General features: G+C 44.8%; 1 protein-coding gene across 3 annotated transcripts; it reads right to left on the bottom strand.

The window, feature by feature from the left end:
• Nucleotides 1-5307: 5307 nt before the first annotated feature.
• LOC135906763 (sulfotransferase 1B1-like) lies at nt 5308-22887 on the bottom strand. Of its 3 annotated transcripts, none has more exons than XM_065438339.1 (5): nt 22710-22884; nt 19860-20134; nt 12271-12572; nt 10411-10578; nt 5308-6221 (listed from the first exon to the last, which is right to left on the bottom strand). In XM_065438339.1, exons 2-5 carry the CDS (start codon nt 20079-20081, stop codon nt 5768-5770), a joined length of 1146 nt encoding a protein of 381 aa, XP_065294411.1. In that variant the 5' UTR covers nt 20082-20134; nt 22710-22884; the 3' UTR covers nt 5308-5767. The 3 variants fall into 3 exon arrangements, with proteins under 3 accessions (XP_065294411.1, XP_065294410.1, XP_065294412.1); XM_065438338.1 differs by having other exon boundaries at nt 19860-20095; nt 22710-22883; XM_065438340.1 differs by lacking the exon at nt 10411-10578 and having other exon boundaries at nt 19860-20095; nt 22710-22887.
• Nucleotides 22888-23602: the final 715 nt, after the last annotated feature.

The following is a 23602-nucleotide window of genomic DNA, read 5'->3' as shown; positions in this document are numbered from 1 at the left end:
TGGCAAATATTTAAAGAAATAAATCTGCATAGTTATTGTTATGATAAGTCGGAAAGGCCCATTTCCACAACGTTTCATAGGCTAAATCCCCATGGGTGGTAAAAAAGAAGTTAAAGGAGAGGTTAAAAAATATGATTATGGCGACCACGTATGTTTGCAAAAGGAAATGTACGTTGAAAAAAATTGTACCTAAATCCTTCAAGGGCATACACACAGGGTGAGGCTTCATTACTCATCTTTCCCCCACGTAGCTATATGGGGGAGGGGTTTTTATTATACCGTGAAAGTACTGTCACCTCGTGCATCAATAGTAGAAGATTAGGAAAATGGCGAGCATTGTAAATTGGCATATGAGGCTTGGACATTACAGTAACATATCTCCGACAACCAACGCACCCCAATCGAACTATAATTTCACAATATTTGTCATTAAGCCCTGCTGGGTGAACTTTTTTGCCCGCACTGACAAATCCAGTTCATAATTAATATCATCTATAGCCCTCAAGTGGTTCCAAATAAAAATATAAATTTGTCTTCCCGAAGTTTCGGAGCCAACTCGGCTCTTTCAGGGGAAAGTGCCAACGGGGATGTCGAGGAGCAACCTTTAAGTCTTGATGGTCGAGGTGGGGATGGGGGAGGGGTGAAGCACCAGGTATTCAATTCTTCTCGTCTACTCAAGGATGCTAGGCTGGGCGTGGTGCGAGATGGTTTTGTGCTTATACCTTGACTAGAAGCTGACGGCAAGTTTCCTTCGGAACGGTTTAAGCTGTAGTTTTTGTTGGTTGATGTTGGTTGTTGGGATTTCAGTGTATTCGAAGGCAATCTTATTGGACTTGGCTTCTAAGTGTGTGGCTGGAGGTGGGGTGGGGAGGGGGGGGGGTGGGCTCGTTCGCTGTCTGGAGAGTGTTCTGACAGCTTTCTTGTGTTGCTGAGGTTGGGGAAGAGGGTTGGAGAAGGGTTTGTTCGATTCTAATTGTTTACATAAGGGTGTTAGGCTGGGCGCGTTCCGAGATGGTTGCTTTCTTTTTTTTTTTGAATCGGCTTAAATGGTCAATATAAACTAACGGCAGTTTTCCTTTGGAACACTTTTAGGTTGTTTCTGGTGCTTTGTATGTACCATGACTACAACAAGAGTCGTTTTTGTTGGTCGGTCTCGATTGTTAGAATTTCGGTTTCTCCGAAGGCAATTTTATGGTCCGCATCTTCTAAGTGTTCGTCTAGGGCGTTTCGCTATCTGGAGGACGTTCTGACATCGTTCTTGTGTTGCTTTATTGTTTCGTTCAAATTTTTCCTTACGACAATGTATGCTGCGTGGCAGTCAGAACATTTGATTTTGTAGATGACCCCTTGAGCTCTCTTTTCCTGGAGGGTCCTTGGGTTTCGGTAAGAGATGGTTTATTTTGTCGGTTGGTTTGCGCGTAACCTTTATGCCTTCTGTCTTCAAAATTCTGCTGATGGCTTCACTGGAACCGTTGACGTAGGGGCGATATATTCGTTTCCGAGAAGGTGGGGATGTTGAGGGCTGTTTTCGTAGTTTGTTTCCTGTTTGCTGCAGGATTGCTTTTCGTATGAAATGATTGGGGTAGGCGTTCTTGAAGTCATGGTACATACAAAACACCAGAAATACCTTAAGCCATTCCAAAAGTAAGATGCTGGTTGTTTATATTCACGAATTAAACACAGCCAAATACAGAAGAAATTAACCATCTCAGACCGCGTTCAGCCTACCACCTTTACGTAGCCTAGAAGACTCCAACACCCCCTCTTTCAGCGGCCCAGCGGTGGCGTATCGTGGCATTGCGCTGCCGAGGAGTGATTTGCCCTGCCGGCGCCGCTGCTGCTGCCGCTGCTTCCGATATCTCGGTGGATGCGCATGTATATGCATACAGGGTGTGCCACATAACTCAAGCGGCGTCTGTTATTTACATGATTTCATTTTATTTAAAATTTGGTAGGCGCACAGGGAATATGTCTAGGGTTGGTCATTCCTCTAGGGTTGGTCAACCTATTTTGCGAAACAAGAAGTACACATTTCTAAATTGTAGCATCGGAATGCGTCATACTTCTTTGTGCGTGTACCTTTCATGATCATTTTTTCCCTGAACAAGCATCGCACATCGTATTTCTCCTCTTGACATCGTTGAGTGGGCATCTCAGAACGCGTTTTTTCTTTATTTTCCGGTTTGCATTTTCGCCTAGCTTGTGAGTATTGTATTGCATAAAGGTAGGAGTTGCGCGTGGTTTTCTATCTCAACAAAATTTGCAGAAAGCATTGTCCTGTTTATTAAAACAAGGAATTAGTCGCAACAATTGAATGAGGATCTTAAACGAGAAAGTGCGAGATGAGAGTTCGAGATTATTATTCAGAAGACAAATGTAATGCTTGATTGCAGTGATTTAATTGCAAGGGAACAAGTATTCATTATCGCCAGACAGCCTCTAGCGTCCGCGCGATAGAATGTTTATCTAGGTTTGAGGACAGGCAACATAATCACGCAAGGAATATTTGCGGAAGAATAAAAATGGCCAAACTGACCAAGTCCAGAATGGGAGCTTACCACTGTTGTTAAAAGTAAAAGTGTCCAATCATTGCATTCTACTGGCATATGGGGCAGAACCTTGAAGGTTAACAAAGAAGCTCGAGAAGAACGGTAAAGACTGCGCAAAGAGCGACAAAAAGAAAGATGTTATGCCTAACGTTCACAGAAAGGAAGACAGTGGCATGAATGGAGAGGAAATGGGGATAGCCGATATTCTAGTTCAACTTAAAGTGGCCCTCAACTACCGCTTGGGTTTGGTGAAATAACAGAGTCCGCGGGCAGCACACGGTACTGTAAATTGCTCAGCCATGTTTTGCTGTCGAGCGTGGTGCGTGGAGCTCTGAAGTGGAACGCGAAGTCACTTTTCTCTCAAACGCTTTTTTTCAGCAGAAGTCTGCTTCTCATTCTCTTCTGGACCCTTTATTTTGTATTAAAAGGAATTCACATACACGGCTGCCATTGGTAGCTGCGGTCTTCTAGGCAGCGTACATACCGCGGCCGACGAGGGATGCTGCCACCAGTCCACCGGCTAAGCGCACTGCAACTCTATGAGCAGAACTTTGTCTGACTTACGTTTATCTCGTCGTAGGCACCATAATCGGAAGTCGTGGCGTCTACGTTAACATCTCAAATGAAATATGAACTTCAAAGATTTTGGGCACGCCCCACTCCGCCGTAGCATTCGCAGTGCAAGACATTGAAGAAGGAACAGCAGCACAGCGGAGGTCGTGTTTTGATTGGCAATAGCTCCGCTTCTGCCGAACGCATTGAAGCCTATTTTGCGCCAAAGTATTTCTGAAATAGCCTATATGCACTTCTAATGCCTTTCTCCACTTCGATAAAAAGTGGGTCAGGGCCCCTTAAAGACAAAAAATGGAGTTGGCCGGCAAAGTACGGAGTAGGACAAATAACGGATGGACCATTAGGGTTACAGAGTAGGTGCCAAGAGAAGAAAAGGGTAGCTGAGGATGGCAGAAAATTATATGAGGTGACGAAACTAGAAAATTTGGAGGCGCGACTTGGAATCGGCTAGCGCTAGACTGAGGTAATTGAAGATCGCATGAAGCGGCCTTCGTCCTGCACTGGGCATATAAATAGGCGGCTGCTGCTGCTTCGGATGATGGTGATGATGATGATGATGATGATGAATGTTGTGACCGTCACGAATTTTAACCATGAACAATGCATGATGTTGCACACTCTATAGGATGAAATAAACTGCCTCTTTCTGTTCACAATGTCCTTACTAACAAAGTACTTAGTACACGCTACTTGACAAAAGTTTGAAAATGTGCAGTGAAAATCCACAACTTTTTCGCACACAATACACATTTGTAGCTCATTCTCCGGCAGCTAGTAGTTTGCCATTGAATAAGTTTTTGGTCGCCAAAGATGAATACGTTGGGCATGTGTACGTTGCCTTACCTTCATTTTTCCATTGCTGATGTTCCGTTCATTAGGTGATTTTTTTTTCAATGATTTCCTTGTGTTTCCATATCTGTCTCTTTGTTGAGTTTATTGGGATTGAGTATTTATGCACGAATAAACTACCTTTTCAAGTGAATAGTTTGTTTTCTAGTAAGGCAGTTCAGATAAAGAAAAGTATACGTCTAATATCATTGCCGTAGCATCACACGTGCGGATATGGGGATGTATCCTCGGACGATCACTTTCGGCGATACTATCGCCTGTGTATGACGCAGTGCCGAACCAACCAATCAGCTCAACCGGTTTTGCTCAACCAGCCAATAAGTGCAGGCCGAATGTCACATCGCCGAAAGTTATTGCCATAGAATACATCCCACAGATTTGCCCATCGGCAAAGTGGGCGACGGGACATCCTTTCTGCTGGGGTAGATGTGAGTGACGTTCCTATGGCCTCGCGCTGTTGAGCTAGGAGTAGTGGGTTGGAAGTCGTCCACAGCAGCCGCATTTAGATGGAGGCGAAATGCAAAAACGCTCGAGTATGTAGATGTAGGTAAACGTAAAACAGACGAGGTTGTGAAAATTATTCCATAGCCTCCCAGCAAGACCTGCGTGATAGTCATGTTGTGATTGAACTTTGAACTTTGAACTTTTATTCGTATCTATACAACGTACAGATAGCAGGGGCACAGACAAAAAGCCATAAAATCGGCTTGACTAGGTCTGTGTCCCTTATTGGTTTCTTTGGCATCACGTAGCAATGCGTGCACAAGTACAAGATGAACAGATGTATTGGAAGAACAAAAAAATATAAACAATATGTGGATAAATGGGACTATCTATACAAAGTTACTTCGCACTGCGGCGAAAAAATTGAGATGAATGCAGAAATAGTATTGTCATACAAGTTACGAACAACATGAACAGGAAAACAACAAAATGCAGACATCATGAATCCCTTTTCATTTTCGGAGGCGTAAAACCCTAGAACTTAAAAAGTTTAATCTTTGAAATCATTACGCTCATGAAACCTGGAGCTCCCCACCATGATACTTCCATCTGGCCGAGTTTCGAACGCGTATTCGGTATATAACAGAAAAGAACATTGGAACACATGAGGTCTCTCTCGTTCCGTTCAATCAATTCATATATAGGGGTAGGGATGTCGCGAGCCAGGTATTATATCTTGCTGAAAACCGGGAGACATACCCAGTGTAGTTAATGCAACAAGATGAAAATTGCGCGTTCAAGTCAATGTAATAATTCTCGAAAATGTGACAGCAGGTGTACACCAATAACGAAACGTAGTAAGTAACCAAGAAATCAGAGTCCCAATGGCACCTTCAGTGAAAGAAAGTGATTTAATGAAGTGGATAAATGGTTCCCTTTCAGACGTAAGCTTAGTTTCGCCGACGAATATGACGTTCCTATCTATCTACGTAATTTTCAACTTGAAATAATTGTGCACAGTGTTTGGTGCACCTTATAGCTAGTTCATTGGAATTTGCAGTGCTACCCTAACATGTCACGACAGGCTTGTAACACACATGTTTCAATATATCCTACCTCAAGGTCCCGCATTACGCGCTCTTTACTGCGGGGGTTTCGCATTTTCCGTTATTTCGGCAGCAAGATGTTTATTCAAAATACGAAAGGCATCTCAATCATTCGCGTTCTCCCCAGCACTTTTTTTCAACGTGCACCCGTCCCAGTCAAGGTTTCGGCCCTCAGTTCAAACGATTCCATGATTTGAAATTTCCGACGACGTAATTTTTTTCGTGCTAAAGCTAGCCTAGATTCACTCAAGGCAGCTCGCTGTTGCTCCAGATGCTGAGCACGTCACTTCCAGCCGTCTTCTGGGCAATCCACTCCTTCATTCTTTGCACTTGTTCCGGCTTGAAGAGCTCCTTCCACCTGCCGCAGATTGGCTTCCGCGTAAAGTCGGAGCCCTCGGTAATCTCCAGCGCCTCCGCAAATATGCTCTTGTAGAACTCTGCGGGGGTTATGGGTTCTCTCCCGACAGCCATAGCTAGTTCATCAGCCAGTATTGATCGCATTCCCTGGTTGCACGTCGTGGTCATGCTGTTGGCACTGGCGATTTTCAACACATTCGAGAGAAGAGCGGGATCGTCACGAAGTTCCCTGGCGAAGAGCTGGTCGATGAAATCGGCGATGCGGATGGTCCAAGCCCCTGGGTCACTCTTGACATCCTCGTAGGTGATGAAGAGCACGTTCTGGTCGTGTCTTCGCTCGTACCTTCATGGGAAGGGTGAGAAGCCAGTACGAGAAAACTGTGAGAATACCTTACCAGTAAATTAATGTTTCTTAAGTAAATTTTTATACACTCACAATTCAGCAAATATCCCAGCTCTGAACTGATTTGCTGGTAAACAAGTTACTTCCACCATTGTCGCCAACATTCTGCAACTACGCAGCATTCATGAGACTCAGCGATAACAAGAATAACCACATTACAGTCACGGTAAAAGCACCACGGCCACAATGAAAGCCATAACGATACGCGGACACGAGGAGAAAGTATGTCAATGACGGCAGTGAGATAAAGGCAAGATTTCATTGAATGACATTCTAAACAGCGAAAAGCCTACTTTCCAAATGGAATACTAAGATGAATGCCACGCTTAAAGGCCCCCTGTGAACCACGGCCACATAAGGAATATCAGCTAGGCTGAGTGAGTGGATTGCTTGTGGTGGCCTCCGAAATACCTGCATAGAAGGCACTGCATCTGAGATTCCGTGTCTTCCGCACCATACACACAAACAAAAGAAGTCCTTAGCGCACATTTTACGTCTGTTGAGACTGCTTAGCACACCCGGTTCCCAAAAGTGTGATTCTCTGGGAGTTTGGGTTCTACTGTCAGTGTTGGTGGTGATCAAATACGTATATTAATTTACAATATCCTACTGGTCATGTTGACCTGTAGTACTATCTGTAAAATTTTCCCAACTCCATAGCCCGATAATCCGACGATGGCAACACGAATGTCTGTGGCATGATGACGCGTGAGAAGCAGGAGAATTGTGACGAAGCGATAACAATTCGGGGACACTTAGAACAGCGAACACCTATAGCATTGCACGCGTAAAGAGGAAACCACATGCACGCAGTTTTTAAGCGACAACAAAGAGCGACGTGAGAGGCCAATCCCGTCGCTGTTATGTCGTGGTGTGGGGCAATCACATGAACGCAACGTAGGGAAAACGAGTAGCGAAAAAAATCTACTGCCACGCGATTAAGCACAGTCGTACGCAAGTGAAAATACGCAAACGTAGCGCGCGGCGAGCGTTTTAACCAAAGCGTACAGTACCCGCCGTGGTTGTTCAGTGGCTATGGTGTTGGGCTGCTGAGCACGAGGTGGCCGGATCGAATCCAAGCCACGACGGCCGCATTTCGATGGGGGCGAAATGCGAAAACACCCATGTACTTAGGTTTAGGTGCACGTTAAAGAATTCCAGGTGGTCGAAATTTCCGGAGTCCTCCACTACAGCGTGCTTTATAATCAGAAAGTGGTTTTGGCATGAAAAGCCCCATAAAGTCCTCCACTACAGCGTACTTTATAATCAGAAAGTGGTTTTGGCACGTAAAGCCCCATAATGTAATTAATTAATTAATTTAAAGCGTACAGTATCTGGTTTGAATACGCCGTTTCTGGGGGCATTGAATGCTGTGGCGCCACCAGCTGAGTACCAGTCGGAGAACTTTCGGGGCTTCCGGTGGCATCGTAAGCCTAATAGCGAAAGCAAACATCTCATCTAAATATAACGACAAACCATCCCATGAGTTTTCTACTGAGCATGACATGACACTAGGGCGAAGAGAAATGTCAGCGTTTATTTTTTGCAGTAACTACGGAGAACAAGTAGCTCGAGCGAATTGAAATCTATGTATACTTTGCTTCGGACATTAAACTGCTTAATTGAGAATTAAAAAAGAAGACGTTGGCACTGACTCTAGCACTCGCTAAAGAGGATGAAGGCGATAGCCTGCGCTCTCGCGAGACGTTTATTAGATTACTTGACATCCTCATTTGAATGCGTTGTTACTTCCTGTTGTTTCCTTCAACCAAAGGTCAAAGGTCGTGAGTTCTAGTGCCTTAATTATGTCCCAATTATCTGCAACCTGAATACCTTCGCCTTAATTAACACCAAAGGTCATGGCTTCAACTTCCCCCAGTGGTCGTGAGTTCGACCATCAGTGATGGCGCTATCAATTGTGCAATTCAATTTTGGTACCACCAAAGTTCGAAAGTCCTACCAGCAATGGTGGCACCATTAATTTTGGTGCCATTGAATTTGGACTCCGACCAACGTTTGTGGGTTCGAGTGCCTTAATTAACTTCGCCTAATCAATAGTTCAGTTCGTGGTTCGACTCTCCGCTAAATTCGTTAGCTCGAGTACCTTATAAACTATCTTAATTAGCTGCGCCTTAATTCTCCCTAACACCAATAATCGTGGATTCGACCATCAATGGTGGCAATATATATTTTGGTGCCATTGAATTTCGATCCCATCTAAATCGAGGGTTGGAGTCCCTCCAAATGTCCTGGATTCTAGTGTCTTAATACCATTGGCCTAATTAACACCAAATGTCCTGGGTTCGACTCCCAGCAAAGGTCGTAGGTTCGAGTGGCTTATAAGGTGTATCTCAATTAACTGTTCGTTAATATGCGTAAATACCAAGGATCGTGGATTCGACTCCCACCAATGGTCCTGGGTTGGACCATCAGTGGTTGCAGGATTGATTTTGGTGCCACTGAATATTCATGCCATAACGCCGGACGGTGATTATTTTTCATAACGCCCGATAATGGCCTTTTCGACCCATGGAGGCAGTTAAGGCTTTCGCTTTAAAAACACTAATTATATTTTAAACTATATACTTCGCCGTATATATCACGAAAGCATAAGGCAAGCACAGAAAGCCGCAAAAAAGAAATGAGCAGAAAGAAAGCCCATGCAAATAAGCAACATAGCGGTTTCCTTGGAGCAATCACGTAGCAAAAGGAATACATAACAATCGCGAAAAAGGACCTTACACTCCACTTTTCAAATTCAAAGTAAACAAATACCCAAATCGCAGAATATGTACGATCTTTAGGCACAAGTACATAAAATACAGTAATTAGTTAATTTTGGAAAATTACTGCAATATCAGCGACAGGCAATAGCCAACGAGGAGAGCAGAATTAAACATTATAATTTGTGCCCGTATAATTTATAATTTATAATTATATATTATAATTTTTGCCAGTATAGTTTATAATGCCCGCCTAGAAGGCTGTGACTGAGGTGAAAGGGGGTGACAGGTGGTTCTTATTGTTGGTATCTTTTAATAAAGGACTTTGAAAACAAATTACAGCTATGAAAGGGAAAACGTACTGTGCGCCAGTACTGAATACGAGATTATGTACAAGTTGGCTCGGAAAAGAAACATCATTCTAGAGATGATTATCGTAATAAATTATGTCCGAAAGGGAATGGGCACACAATTTTTTTGTTTAGAGAAGAGGAATAGGTCACAACAAAAAAAAAGGACTTAAAGAATACTAATGTCACAACGTAAACGTGTGGTCTTCTTCTAAGCATACTCAATATTGCCAAGAAATTCATGTTGTTGCAATTTACCAGTCGTAGCCGGAGCGTTCGCAGAGTACATTCACTCGTAATAAGTTCTGAGGAGGACACCAGTTTCAAAATACGCATCTCCATAGTGTGCGACTGAATTATTTGACGTTGATTTTTTTTGCTGCGTGCAACGTATAAGAAAATCATTTGGTTTGAAAAAGGTAATTGGACAAAGACTGAAGTTCACGGCAGCTTTGGCAGTACCTCTCTTAAAGGTGAGGATAAACTGAAGATTGTTCTAAGAGCATGCGGCTCGAGAACTTATGGGTTCCTATTCGCAGCTTGTAATAGGCCGCCCAAATAATTCGGTAAAAAGTTCATTACCGAAATTTCCCTTTTCATTTAGATATACACTACGATTTCTTATGCAGTACTTGTTAGACTCTTCGAGCAATCAAGCTCAGTGATTTGAATAGTGCAGCCTGCCACAGGCACTGCTTAAAAATTAGGTTCACTGTGAAAAAGCGCCTCGAGCTTCCTCGATTTCTTAAATAACTTTTTTTTATTAGTGTTTCACTATGGCTAATAAATCTTGCTCAGCTGTACCCTTTCGTGGTATACTATCATGAAGGACTGTCTGATGAATGTGTAGAGCTTGTTCTGTGCATTCTATATCCTCAATGAACTGCCTCTTGACTGGAATTTCCCTGAGCGGGGCTCTGCACGAACATATATGTACATGTACACAATCTGAATAGGGAATAAATAGCGCTTGCGTCGTGTTAAAATGTACTGCGCTAAATAAGGCGACAACTCCAGCTTTTTTTCGTAGAGCGCTATACAATGCCAATCTATTACCAGGAGAGGATGTGGTCGAAGTAGTCGCCGTAAATGACCTTTCCCTCGATAAAGGCATCGAAGAATGCGTCGAAGTTGGCTGCCTCGGGACGGGCCAGGGGCATGTTCTTCATGTGCATGTAGTAGGCGGCGCAGCAGTCAAAAGGATTTCTAGCCATGTAGATGTACCTGTAAGGGTGCGCAGTGGTCGAAACGCAAGAACGGACATCGCAGAAGCGCGTCCCATTACTCAGTTCACGTGATTTACAAAGATCTGTGGACTCACGGCTTGGCTGACTAAATCACCCAGTCGCAGCAGCAAAGACGTCGCAAGAGAAAAAAAAAAGCAAGATGACGAACACATGGAAACAAAGTTTCAGCAGTGCGTTTAGACATGCATGTACGATCAACCAGGCAGGTAATGAATAACGCAGTAATCTGGAAGCCACATTATTACGTTTCCGCCCCCTTTCTACTGGTAAACATGAGCTAAGAACCGCGCAAAGCTAGCTCATAACTTGAAGGTCGGACTTAGCGCGTTTTGTTTTCCCACGTAGTCAGTAGTTCACGAGGCGCGTGAAGCATGAGATTTATGTACATGTAGGATGTGCACAGTCATAGCAGAGTCATAGACATGGTATAGTCATAGGTAATTGCTGATGTACTTGCTGATGACTTCCCAATCCACGTTTATCTCGCTAAAGCTCGTGAACTGCCCACATAGAACCAAACAATCGTATTGTCATAAGCTCTCATGTCGTAAGCTGGATACGGTTTTGCTTCTATACGATCGTCCTCAACGTGGTCGTCATCATGCTGCTGTAATCACAAACACCTACGCTCATGGCCCCACACACACAACTATACAATTTACAGACACGTTGGTTCGTCTGCTAATGGTTTGCGGAATCCCAAGCAATACTAGATAGCCAGGTACCCGCGAAATGCTTGGCATAACATTGATTCTCATAGTGCACGGGATAATTATGTTTTTTTCCTTTTTAGTTTATTGGTCCTTACGTACATGCATCTTTGCAACACTTGCTGCCACAAGGCGTATTTCATTTAGAGAGCACTTTTCTGCTATATATCCGTTCGTTTGCATAGCCAATGAAAGAACGACACGTGTAATATTATCAGGGGTCCTATGGCTGCAGCATGTGACTGAATTCTAATGATAATTAATACTCTATTGGAAGTTCACTTCGTAAATATTAATTCAGCGCTTATTATACAACCTGCATTGACAGAGTTTGAAGATTTTCCATTGATTATCATCAGATATTCCACCTGAAAACATGAGCGAAGTACGGCGTGTTAACTGCATAATGTCAGCCATACGTGGTTAGCTAATGCTACGCGCATATATTATTTCTCTCGACTACTGATATAAATATTTAAGGTCCACGCTTCCGATATAGGAATGAAAAGACAGCTAGCTATGCCGCGTGTTTACTTTCATTGATGTGTGTTCACACAATCTCCTCCATGGTGATTCAATGGCTACAGTATTTATGTGCTTAGCACCGGGTCTCCGATTCTACTGCCAGTCGCTATGGCTGCGTATTGCAGTCGTGCAAAAATTATTGTTCGCTGAGACCTGGACCTTTCGCAAAGTAACCCTAGCTGCCGAAAATTAATTCGGAACCCTAAATGCGGAGCCTTAAATACGGCATCGCGTCGTAGTCGAATTGTAATTCGGATTGTAATTGTAATTCTTCATGATAGAAGCACGAAAGGCACACGATGGGACTAATAAATCAGCTAGTCAACGTCATCTCTCTCTCTCTCTTTCTGCCTATATGTAAGATCTCTTTGCGTGTGATAAGCTCTTTACTACTATGCCTAATGTCGTCTGTGCTTCGAAACGAATGAACTCACTTGGCCTGCGGGCTGTACGGCTGTTTGTCGAAAGGCAGGTGAGTCTTGATGGTGCCTGGCCTGCGCATTTCCAGCACCGACTTGATGCCCATCCACTCCAGATACGGAGAGCGGGACACGAACTCCGCAAAGTCATTGCTCGGTTGGCCGCGGTTCAAGATACCGAACACCAAGAAGTTCAGAAGCGCCGAGCCACACTTGGGGTAGCTGACGGTGAAGACATCGCTGGGTCGAGGCTGGTAAGTGAGCGCCGACAGCAGGGTCTCCTCCACGAGGAAGTTGCGGGCATTCAATGCATCCACCTGGAAGTAGTTTAGGGAAAAGAAAGAAAGGTTTATTTGTTTGCTCTGTAGAAACTTGCTGATATATAAGGCAAATCAATTTGCCCCAATTGCGTATTCGGACGCTTTTTTTAACAACTGTAAATTAAGTGAACCGACAGGTTTACTTTAGAAGCCCGAGAGACAGCCCGGTAAAAACAAGGACACCTGTACTACCTTTTCTCATCCGGTGTTATTTTCACAATGTGCATCTTCAATAAGCCACTTTTTCATTTGTTCTCATAATAGGTCAATATTGTGAGCATCAACCATCGTTGCTGTAATCAGTAAAGCGTCAGTTTCTAAACCCTTCCAGCCCCATTTTGTTTTAGTCCGCACCCACCATGGTTGCTTAGTGGCTATGGTGTTGGGCTGCTAAGCGCGAGGTTGCGGGATCGAATCCCAGCCATGGCGGCCGCATTTCAATAGGGGCGAAAACACGCATGTTCTTATATTTTTGTGCACGTTAAAAAACCCGAGGTGGTCCAAATTTCCCACTACGGCGTGCTTCATAATAAGAAAATCGTTTTGGCACGTAAAACCCCTAACTAAACTTTAGTCCGGATTTTTCAACTGAGCGGACACATTTGTGCACACGATTGGAAAAAAACGCCAGCAAAAATAAGAGCACATATACGTGAACCTTTGACAACATATCGAAATATAATTGCCAACAAAGTAACGTTTTGAAGTCAGCGTATGTTTCTACCGGACGTTATGATTCCCAGTAATGTTGGGGCGACGTATGGCTACTAATTCGCTGAGCGTAGCCGAGCAAACTCGTGGAGCGATGAGCGGCAACGCGCTTGCTACCCACCGTTGTGTGACGTAAGCAGAATGTCACCCTGGCGAGCGCGGCTACGCGCCATCTTCCACCTCCTTGTTTCAGTTTCCCATGCTCTGATGGTCGACTCCTGGGCCGCAGTGCCGCTGGTAATCCATTTTTTTTCAGATCCAGATTTTACAGATAGTCGGTACGTAGAGGCCGGTTCAATTTACCAACTGTGATGAAACTACCGGAATTAGAAGTTTAGAAGATATTTAGTCGATTTTTGTTATTTTGCGACTGAACACTTCGTATCACCCGTCGCCACATGGTAGCCACAGCTCAAAGCATGTTTCCGAAGGAACTATCCGTTTGTGTGAAAAGGGCCACTTCTATATATCACTAAAGCCTTCGCAGAAGAAGCCAGCATATGTACAAGCAGGAACATTGAAATAGGTTTGGTATAACTATGGGAACCCTACTGAAAAATAAAAACCGTATTTCCCAAGTCTCCTATATCTAATAACATCATATGTCCTACGGAAAAAAATTGTTTTTATATGGGAACCCATATCTTTGACATTGGCTTTTCGGATATGGGAGTTATAGGACATATGCATTTTTCAATAGAAAATGTTGCAAATACGCCTTTCAGACCACACTATTAAAAAATTTTGCTGAAGAGCCGTTAGTCATTTGTCACTCATTTTTATTAATAATAGGTTTGCTATTCATGGTGGATATTCAAACACACGGAGAAGTGCATATGAACATCGAATCCCACGCAGTGTGGGCTTCGATGTGATGCGAAGCATCTTGCTATTACAGGGCTCACGGAATGAAACGCGGCAGGAAGCATTTAGTAGAGCCTTGCATATGAGCAAACTTCTGGATAGAACCATATGTCATGTCGCTATAGGAACCTGGTCACGAAAGATGACGCGGAGACAGATCTAAGTGTGCGTGCCAAAATTACATCGATGTGACACGAACTGCAGCCGATGGAAGCGAAAGCGTGCGCAATAGTTAGCGAAAAATTGAGGCTTTTGATTCCGTGGGCACAGTACACAGCTACCCAGCATTGTTTGGACACACACACAGTGTGTGTGTGTGTGTGCGTGTGTGTGTGTGTGTGTACGTGCGTGTGTGCGTGTGTGCGTGTGCGTGTGCGTGTGCGTGTGCGTGTGCGTGTGCGTTTGCGTGTGTGTGTGTGTGTGTGTGTGTGTGTGTGTGTGTGTGTGTGTGTGTGTGTGTGTGTGTGTGCGTGTGCGTGTGTGTGTGTGTTTGTGACGATAACAGCGCTATGACGTTGTATGGCAGCAATGGCATATCTACATCGGTAGTTCGACGAACGCTTACGACATGACGATTGTTGGGTTATGCACGGGTAGTGGACGAGCATAATCGAAACACGAATTGTGAACTCATCAGCCATTACACGTTCTATAATCGCACGTATACGAACGACTATATGTTATGTGTTTTATGCTAAAATTACAATGACATTTGAACTCTGGCTAAGGAATGTTAGAACATGACTACCGTGGGAGCTTATGAAGTCGGTACAACGTCACACAGTTTCTACGTAGCGTGAGCAGCTACGGTGCACGGTGCTGGTAAAAGAGGGCCGGCCTCCGAGATAGTGCTGTCTAACCCGGGACAGCAATACGCACGCTGCCACAAGAAAACAGGAAGAGAAAGCGGCAGGTGAAACGTGTGCCGACTGTTTCAAAGAGTTGGATTTCAAACGATAGAAGTATGGGCTAACATATTTCAGAGAGTAACGAAAGATGTAGTTTTCCCATACCAAACCCATACAGGTAAGAATAATAATGACAATTATACACATAACGCTATCAATCCTTGAAGCTTTGACGCAATTCAGTGTCGTCATGGCGCAAGTTGACCATGAGAAGGCATTCAACCACGTGCCGTCCAATTTACTTCTGTCGTTACAGGATTACCTGAATGCAGGCAAGGTAATTAGCGAAGGTATGAGGATAGCTTACGCTGGATTCGCCGTGCGAGCTCACCAGTTAGATTCTTAAATTTCAATTTGTGCCGTAAAATAATTGATCAAGAAGTTATTTGGGAATATTTCTTCATTAGTTGGATATGCCTTTCGATTTTTTGTGAAACTAACTCCAGCCTCTCTCGATATTCCATCTTAGGAGCAGAAATATATTATCGGTAACACACGATGTTTAGAAATTTCGAAAAATTAAACAAATGATCAATCCCCATATTGAGCCTTTTGTCTGTGCCTAATTAGATGAATAATGCATTACGCGGTATTCACATATATAAAGCCGACTTCAATCTTCTTGCTAACAAAGATGACATTGCAGTTTTATATATTGATTATGAAAGTAATATTGCATAGTACCAATGCTGTAGAACGCTTTTGCTAAGGAAGCTACAATGCAGTAAACTGAGACAAGTGCCTTGAGGTTCTGCAGGAGAAATGGGTCGTCACAACTAGGGTATTTATGAACAATAAATGAAAAGCAACGCCAATAAAATACTTTGGTGTGCCCCTGGAGTGTTACTGCAGCAAGGAGCCTTATTCAAAAAGAAACAGTTGTTACGTGAGAAGTCAAGAAAATAGAATTGTTGGGAAAAGTCAGTTTTCGCAGGGCGACTACTTGCAACTTATATAACGTAAGCAAGCTATGAGGGGGGCGGGGGGGGGGGGGTCGTATGTAACACGTTTGCATTGAAGCAGGTTCAAAGTACGAGGAATGCACAGAATATTCGCGGTCTTCAGTTTTGCTCCGCATGGAGAAAAACAAGCCGTGCAAGTCTTTCAAGAGACTCTGTGATGGTGGGCTTGGTTTAGCGAGTCTGTTTTTAGGACAGCTCTTTAGTTTTTTTGCTTTTCTCCGAGGTGTAAATGACACATTTCCCAGAACTACAGATTCGACTGAGGTTTGGTAGAGCGCTACGGGAATTTGTTGTGTCTTCGGCGTGTGGTCAAGGGCCATTAGTCACATCGAAAGGAAATGGTTTCAACTTTCTGTTTCTTTTCGGCGCGTTTTTAAAATTATTTTTTGCAATATTTGAATGAGGTGTCACGGGAGAAACTGTACAAAGGACTCATATATGTGTTATTTCTTACGCCATTGTACGGCAAAATATAAGTTGCAGGCCGAGGAAATATTTTAATACGCGGTAGACGAATGCTCGTAGTGCTAAATGTTAGAACCTGTTTTTTTTTTCACCTGCACACAGCAAACTTACTCGTTAAGTATGGTTACACGATATAGGTATATTTGTTCTTTGACGTACTCATTATTGATTATGCACGAAACCGGACACAGTTGAAGACATTAAGTCCGCATGGAACCTGTTATTTCACCGTTAAAAAGAGGAATGACGTGTCATAGGGTCTTGTTACTCTCCTGGGCCTACACAGCATATGGAAACGTCGTACAACTGTGCACAATACAGATATTAATGTTAGACCTGTTGGCGAATAATTTTGCAAATCTGTGTCCACTATTGTTGAAGTGCCGAAGGTGCAGAAGTGCGTACCTGAGTGGGTTCCCATATTGAAACGTTTGTTACACGTGCCGAAATACTGATAACATGTCGGCAAACAGGAGCTTACGGCTTACGGCTTACGGCAGGAGCTGACGCAATGGGATCCTGTGCTCTTGTTTTCAGTTTGTGAGCGCTGGCACATACGAGATAATAAGAAAGCTGCAGTTTCGCTCGAAATGCCACGGACAGATTACAAAGCAAATGAACAGATATCTATACGAAACGTCATAGTATTTTCCTCGGCCGGATAAACTTGTAAATATTCGCTTATTAATTAACTAACAAGGATAGCTTAGAAAAAACAAAGAGGCAGCGACAGTGCCGGCTGCGTGTGACAGTTTCTTTTTACGTCCTGGTCCAGTCGCGCTTACTCATTCTATAATGAATTCGAACCAACTAGCCCGCCAACGCGTTTTAACTGAATTAACAAGCACGGTGTCACGCGCGCACAGGTACGCATGAACACGCATCGCTCGAGGAGCGCGTAAACTCGCTGTCAAAATGCCGGAGTGGGGAATCGCGGCAGAAGCAAGCGAATTGACCTTCGTGCATTCTCTCGCTTCTACGCGAACGAAGCGTCAAAAGCACAGCGCATACGAAGCTACCGGCACACGCGCACTCGGAAAACATCGCAGATACCTTTGAGGATGAGGCCCGCGCGGGCGACCACTTTGGCCACGTCGCAGATGGCTTTCAAGGTGAGAGGCCCGCATGGCCGCGCCATAAGCTGCAGCCGCACGAAAAGAACGCCCCCCCCCCCCCCCTCCCTAGGCTCGCCCCCGTGCCTCGGTGCGACAGGAAAGGGCGCGCTTCCTTCCTCGGCTGTACGCCAAGGGCCGCGCCACGTCGCCTGCCTGCTAGAGGTGCGGGGATGCAGAGACTGTGGAGCACCTTCTCTGTGCTTGCCCATCCTTGGCGCAGGAACGCTCCACAGTGATCAACACCTACAGACGCCACGGCCTTCCAGCGGCCACAGAGACTGACCTGCTGTTCCCCAGTGTGTCCACAGCTCCCTGCGCTGCGAAGCCTGCTGGAGTTTATAAGTTCCGCGGGAATAGACACCCTATAAGCGCCCGCTACAACGCTGGCAACTTTACTGAGGACTGCCACCTGTCGCGCATAGTGGAGTCTATTAGGCCACATCCTCCCTCTTTCTCTATCATCTTTCACTACCCATTCCCTCTCCCCTGATGACGCTTCGCCGTGCTCCCTGACGGGTTGCAGAACCAAGCGTCCTTCCTTTCCTGAGATCACTATCTCTCCTTCCTCGCTCGCAAACACGAGATTGAGCCGCGTTGGCCGGCTCACCCTCGCACGCTTTCACTCGCACATAAATAATATAATATTTGGGGTTTTACGTGCCAAAACCACTTTCTGATTATGAGGCACGCCGTAGTGGAGGACTCCGGAAATTTTGACCACCTGGGGTTCTTTAACGTGCACCTAAATCTAAGTACACGGGTGTTTTCGCATTTCGCCCCCATCGAAATGCGGCCGCCGTGGCCGGGATTCGATCCCGCGACCTCGTGCTCAGCAGCCCAACACCACAGCCACTGAGCAACCACGGCGGGTGCTCGCACATAAAGCATACGGCGCGCGGCGACGGTTCTACCGCGCTTGGACTTCATACGGCGCCTCACGGCGCCGGCGACGCGAACGGCAGAAATGCGCCCACACTGTCCATATAGTTACCATGGCAATGAAAAAAGCGACCGTGTCCTAGTAATAAGATCACTGGGTTGCTGTGCTCCACGGGAGAGGTTCGATTCCAACATCGGTCACAGGTTATTTCTTCTTTATTAAAGCGAAAGAGGAAGCTACCCACCTACCTACTTCGAAGTATCAAAAATGAGGCAAGAAATGCGTCGAAATTAAAGCGAGGCGAGATAGGAGCCTACCTATGTACCGCAATGCACCAAGAATGAGGCAACGGAGGCTTCGCATTGAAGATTTCACGCCACACTTCATTTTAAGACATTGTGTGAATGCATGCGTCTGCACGTGTGTGCGTGTGCGCCACAATACAAAATGACTGAGACAGAACAAGCGCTTTTTCCTGGTTTGTTGTTGCCATTCGTGTTTTGTGGCGTAGCAGCTATAACTGCCCAGCAAGAAGCTTTTCTCAACAAAAGAGCTTGTCTCTCTCTGTCAAAGCAGCTACTTCTGCCTGACCACCGTGTTATGCTGACACTAATTGGTAGCCTTATACCTAAGGCCACTTCTAAATTGTATGTTTGATGCCAGCGCTGCAATTTACTCGCGCTGTACGTAGGTACAATTTCCCGCTGTTCCTCCGGCATCAGTAATAGGCTAGCCCATTTTCTTATGGTACTTGTTCTGCTACAATCACCGATCACATGCCCCCCACCCCCAAATCACAGGTCTTCATGCTGCAGCTGAGGCAGGATTGTGGCGCACTGACATTCGATGACTATGCATTGACGAAACTTTGTTAGAAACAGCTTCGAAAAGAGCACTGTGCTAAATGCCACTTCTCCAATAGCCGCGATCGCAGGACACGCAGGTAATCTCCGCCACTCCTCCTCTGAACTTTACACCTTACCACTTGTCTTCCTTACCTGTTCCGTCACTTTCACTGCGCTAGCTGCTTCGCCGAGTACATACATCCATACATCTCGAAGATAGCATTGGTCCGTATAATGTGGTTGGAATAAAAGCCTTGCGAAAATGCGTATCGTGCAGTAATATTGAGATCGACCTACCCACAGGTTTTGTTACACCGCCAGTGAGATCAGCCCTCGTTACAAACCACATCGAACTCTTTCAAGCACAATCGGGCACTGTTGTCACGAGCAGCCTGCCAACGCCTTTACGCTTTATTCTATCAAGGCAATCTGACACCAGGTCGACGTACAAAATTTCGGCTCCGTCGAGTGATGTATACAATAAGAAGTTTTTACCACAATGTATCAAGAAAACAAAGTTATGTATGGACTAACCTCGGACGGCGGTCCAGGGTCGGAAACTGAGCTGTCTTCGTTCTGGTTCCGCTGGTCCGCTCCTACGGGCACCAGCTGGTCATTGGGTTCGGCTGAGATGGGGCCAGCGTAGCCAGGTCCAGCGATTGTAGCAGCTGTGATGTTGGCGTTGTAGCCTTCCGAATCACTACCCGGGTCCGAGCCCGGTGGGCTTTCATACTCTGGCTCACTGCTGTTCTCCATGCTCGAGATTTTGTCTTGCGAGAAAAAGCACACGGCTCAAGGCATGCTAAAATCTGTGCGCAGAAGCAACGAAAGGACAAGACTGCTGCGATCACCCAAGCTAAACGCGCAAGCGCAGGACACCAAACCCAAACAATGAACTCTTCATTTTTGCATAAACTTGAGGATATGTATTTGGCCACATTGCATCTGCAAAGACGCCTTGCTGAGCCTGCGAACACCGCCGATTCTCACCGATTAATTAGCAGTCGTTTCTTCTAACAGCTCAGAAAGATGCGCTGGTGCACATGTAAATAAGGGGGGAAAACCTTATTACATTAACTCATTCCGCTAGATGGCAGTGTCACTTCGTTTCTGTGCGAAACGCGACAATTTAACGGAGACCGCAATAAAGAAGACGAAAGCGCTAGCATGAACTTACAAATACCGTGATTTAACGTAATGTGAAATCTAGCGCTTACAGAAGCCCAAAGAAATCCATAAATCCAAAAGAACAAAGACAGATGTAAAAAAAAAACAAAACAAGAAAGCATATTGTAAAATCAGGCTGTATCATTGCACGCGCATGTACCCGCAGTGATCGATCGACGCGAGGTCGTGCGCATGCAGGGATGGATGGTGTTTCTGTACCTATAAATGTTACTTCAATAGAAACAACAGTAGTTTGAAGCCTGTGCTTGCCTTCGTGCCTTGTTTTCGTGCCTTGTGTTCGTCTCCATTAAATCTGCGCGCATCACAGAAAAAATGATGACACCTTAACAGCAGGAGTTTCAATTACTTTCTTTTTCTTTGGTTGTTCGACTTATGCGTTACCCTTGTGCTATGAAAATTTGGTTCTAGCAGAATTGAGTGTGATATGGGAATTAGAAGTTCTACTACGGATTTTCTTTTAACTGGAAGACCTCCTAACAGAGCACGTGGCTTTTAGACAGTACTGTGTAAGAATCCCTATTCTTCGAGCCTCACAAAGAGCAGTAGTATCCCAGACATTGGATGTCAATTCCTCAAAGAGGTCTGCTAAGCCAGCCGCACTCGAAAGCATTATTCACTGCTATTCAATGCATGCTCAGAAATAGTATTCAAGTTATCGAAATGCGAATTATGAAATTTGCGTGCTCATGTTTGAATCAGCTAGCGCAAGAGAAGGGTAATAGGAGATAACTACGAGCAGCCTTCGTCTTACAGGTTACATAAAGATAAACTACTACTGATAATGATTAGCGCAGTACGCTGGAAGATATTTATCCAGATCCGATACAAACTCATAGTCCCCCTCCCCCATTTGTTATATGATGGTACTAGGTATGGGGGTTTCGGGAATACGGGATTTTTTCAGTAGGGTGAATCCCTTATATTTAGCACACCCATGTTCGTTTTATCACCAAAACTCATAACAATTCAGCTCGCTTAATGCATGGGATCACCGAACGCTGATTATGTCATTGCCGTCAATGTGTACCGTTGTTGTCCAGCTAAAGTGGGAGCCTTAAGGATGTAGGCGGCAGGCAATACTCCATACCCCAGCCCTTACAGGCGGCAATCTCATATTTGCTCGAAACAATGAAATGCAGAAGGCCAATGCAGCGACGGACACTATGTGGCTACTCTGTCACTGCCTTCCGCTTGTTGGGCCAGCGGGAGCATTCAAAGCAATATTGGTCACACCTCCCAAAGTGAGTGCCTTCGATTGAGCTGGCTGCTAAGTTTGCAATGTGGTTGGCCTTCATGATATTATTGTCGAAATATTAATATTCTTCACATTGGACCTAAGGGCTGTTCCTGGGCACGAAACATTAATAATCGATTGATCAAACATCCTTATTAGTGGTGACACTCTCATTCTTATTAGTAATTGATAACACTACCAAATGCCCGCTGTTACATGAGCTTGCCGGTTTAACGTTAACGTCCTCATGCGCAGTTATGAAGCTTGTAGAAACTGCGATGACGTGGCATCCCTCAAGCATATCCATAGGGCGTATTTGACGCATTCTTCAACGTGAACGATTCCGGCTCAGGGCAACATGCATGTACTGTAGTGACTACCATTTTATTGTACTTTCTTCGTCTCGTATCTTTGAATAGAGCCTTTAGAGTTACCCTTGTGGTTTCATCTTGATATGTCTGTCGTTTCTGCCGGCTAGTCTATTGGAATGCGTTAACAGCACAAAATGTGAAATCAATCCATCCGTAGAATATTCTTTTTTAAGCTTTCCGGCATAAGTTACCAGAATACACATTTTACTCGATTAATGCAATGTTCCTCTCGTATTTCTCATAAAGCTTTGTTTTCTGCTCGCAATACTTGACTTCTTTTCTAATCTCATGTCGTTGCGTGTCGATACAAGCTTGTTCGCAGACGCCGCCAAATTATATGGGACTTGAGCTCGGTCAAGCTGTAACCTGCAGTTTTTAATCCGTAATTTTCTGCTTCTCTCTTTCAGAAATAAACACGTTGATTGGTGCGGTAATTCATTATCTCAGAACCAACATAAGCAAGATGGCGTCGCGGCTACGGTGTCCAATAACGCAATGCGAGACGCTTTCACTTACAAAGCGTGCTGCACCAGTTTCATATGGGGAATATGCATAGCGTGATGGCGAAATCATGCCAGCGTCCAGACTCACCGGTTCTAGCAGAGGTGCACGATGGGGTGCCGCGCGAAGAGCTTCAATGCGCGTGGCCGCTATAAACAGGAGCTCCAGGTAGAAAGCCCCCGACAACGGCTACGGGCAGCAGCTCCCGGCAGCACCCGGAGAACCATGGCGCGTGGATTTTCCTATGTCTTCTTTTTCATCGGCTTTGGGAGAGTGGCCACTCACTTGCTTGCTTGTTCCTAAAGTTAGTTTGTTTGGTCTAGGAACAATGCCTTTTACCCACTAGAGGTCATGAACCAAGGAGTCGGCAGAACAGAGAGGGCAAGAGAGCACGTGAGAGGAATGCGAGAATATGCGAAGAAAATATTACAGAAGAAAGGCAGATAGGTTAACACGAATAATCGTCCGGTTGGCTGCTCCTCACTGCCTGAGAGTGCAAAATGCCTAAATGCAATAAAAATAAAGAAAAGAAGATGTAAACACAAATCTTTCTGCACGAATAGAAAGTATTATACAGCAGCAGATGTCAACTGTCACAGAACGGAAGTAAGACAAGGGTAAATAATACTCAATACCAGAAAAGGGCAACCTTGTACACACTCGCTGACCATAGAACAAGAGGCATCGAAATTCCAGTATGAGTCGAACATGCTTTGGGTGAATCATAAGTGGAGTACCCTTGCGCAGCTTAGAGCAACTATGACATTGTGTGCGATGCTTGCGCGCAGTGCATGCGGCCCGTTGTGTGACATGCACAATGGGATTACAGCCGCTCAGGTTTCCATCACGTCTAACATCTACACTGTAGCCAATCATGGACGTTTAATTTCTCCCCGCCATTTATTGTAGAATGGTGTCAACCTGCATGAATTGTTTGCGTAAACAATTCCTTTCCGACAAATCCAATCAGGTAACAATAACAT

Source organism: Dermacentor albipictus, chromosome 7 (assembly GCF_038994185.2).
Source record: "Dermacentor albipictus isolate Rhodes 1998 colony chromosome 7, USDA_Dalb.pri_finalv2, whole genome shotgun sequence".
Classification (NCBI taxonomy): Eukaryota; Metazoa; Arthropoda; class Arachnida; order Ixodida; family Ixodidae; genus Dermacentor; species Dermacentor albipictus.
The sequence above is the reverse complement of the archived record's forward strand: the minus strand, read 5'-3'. Positions and strand labels throughout refer to the sequence as shown.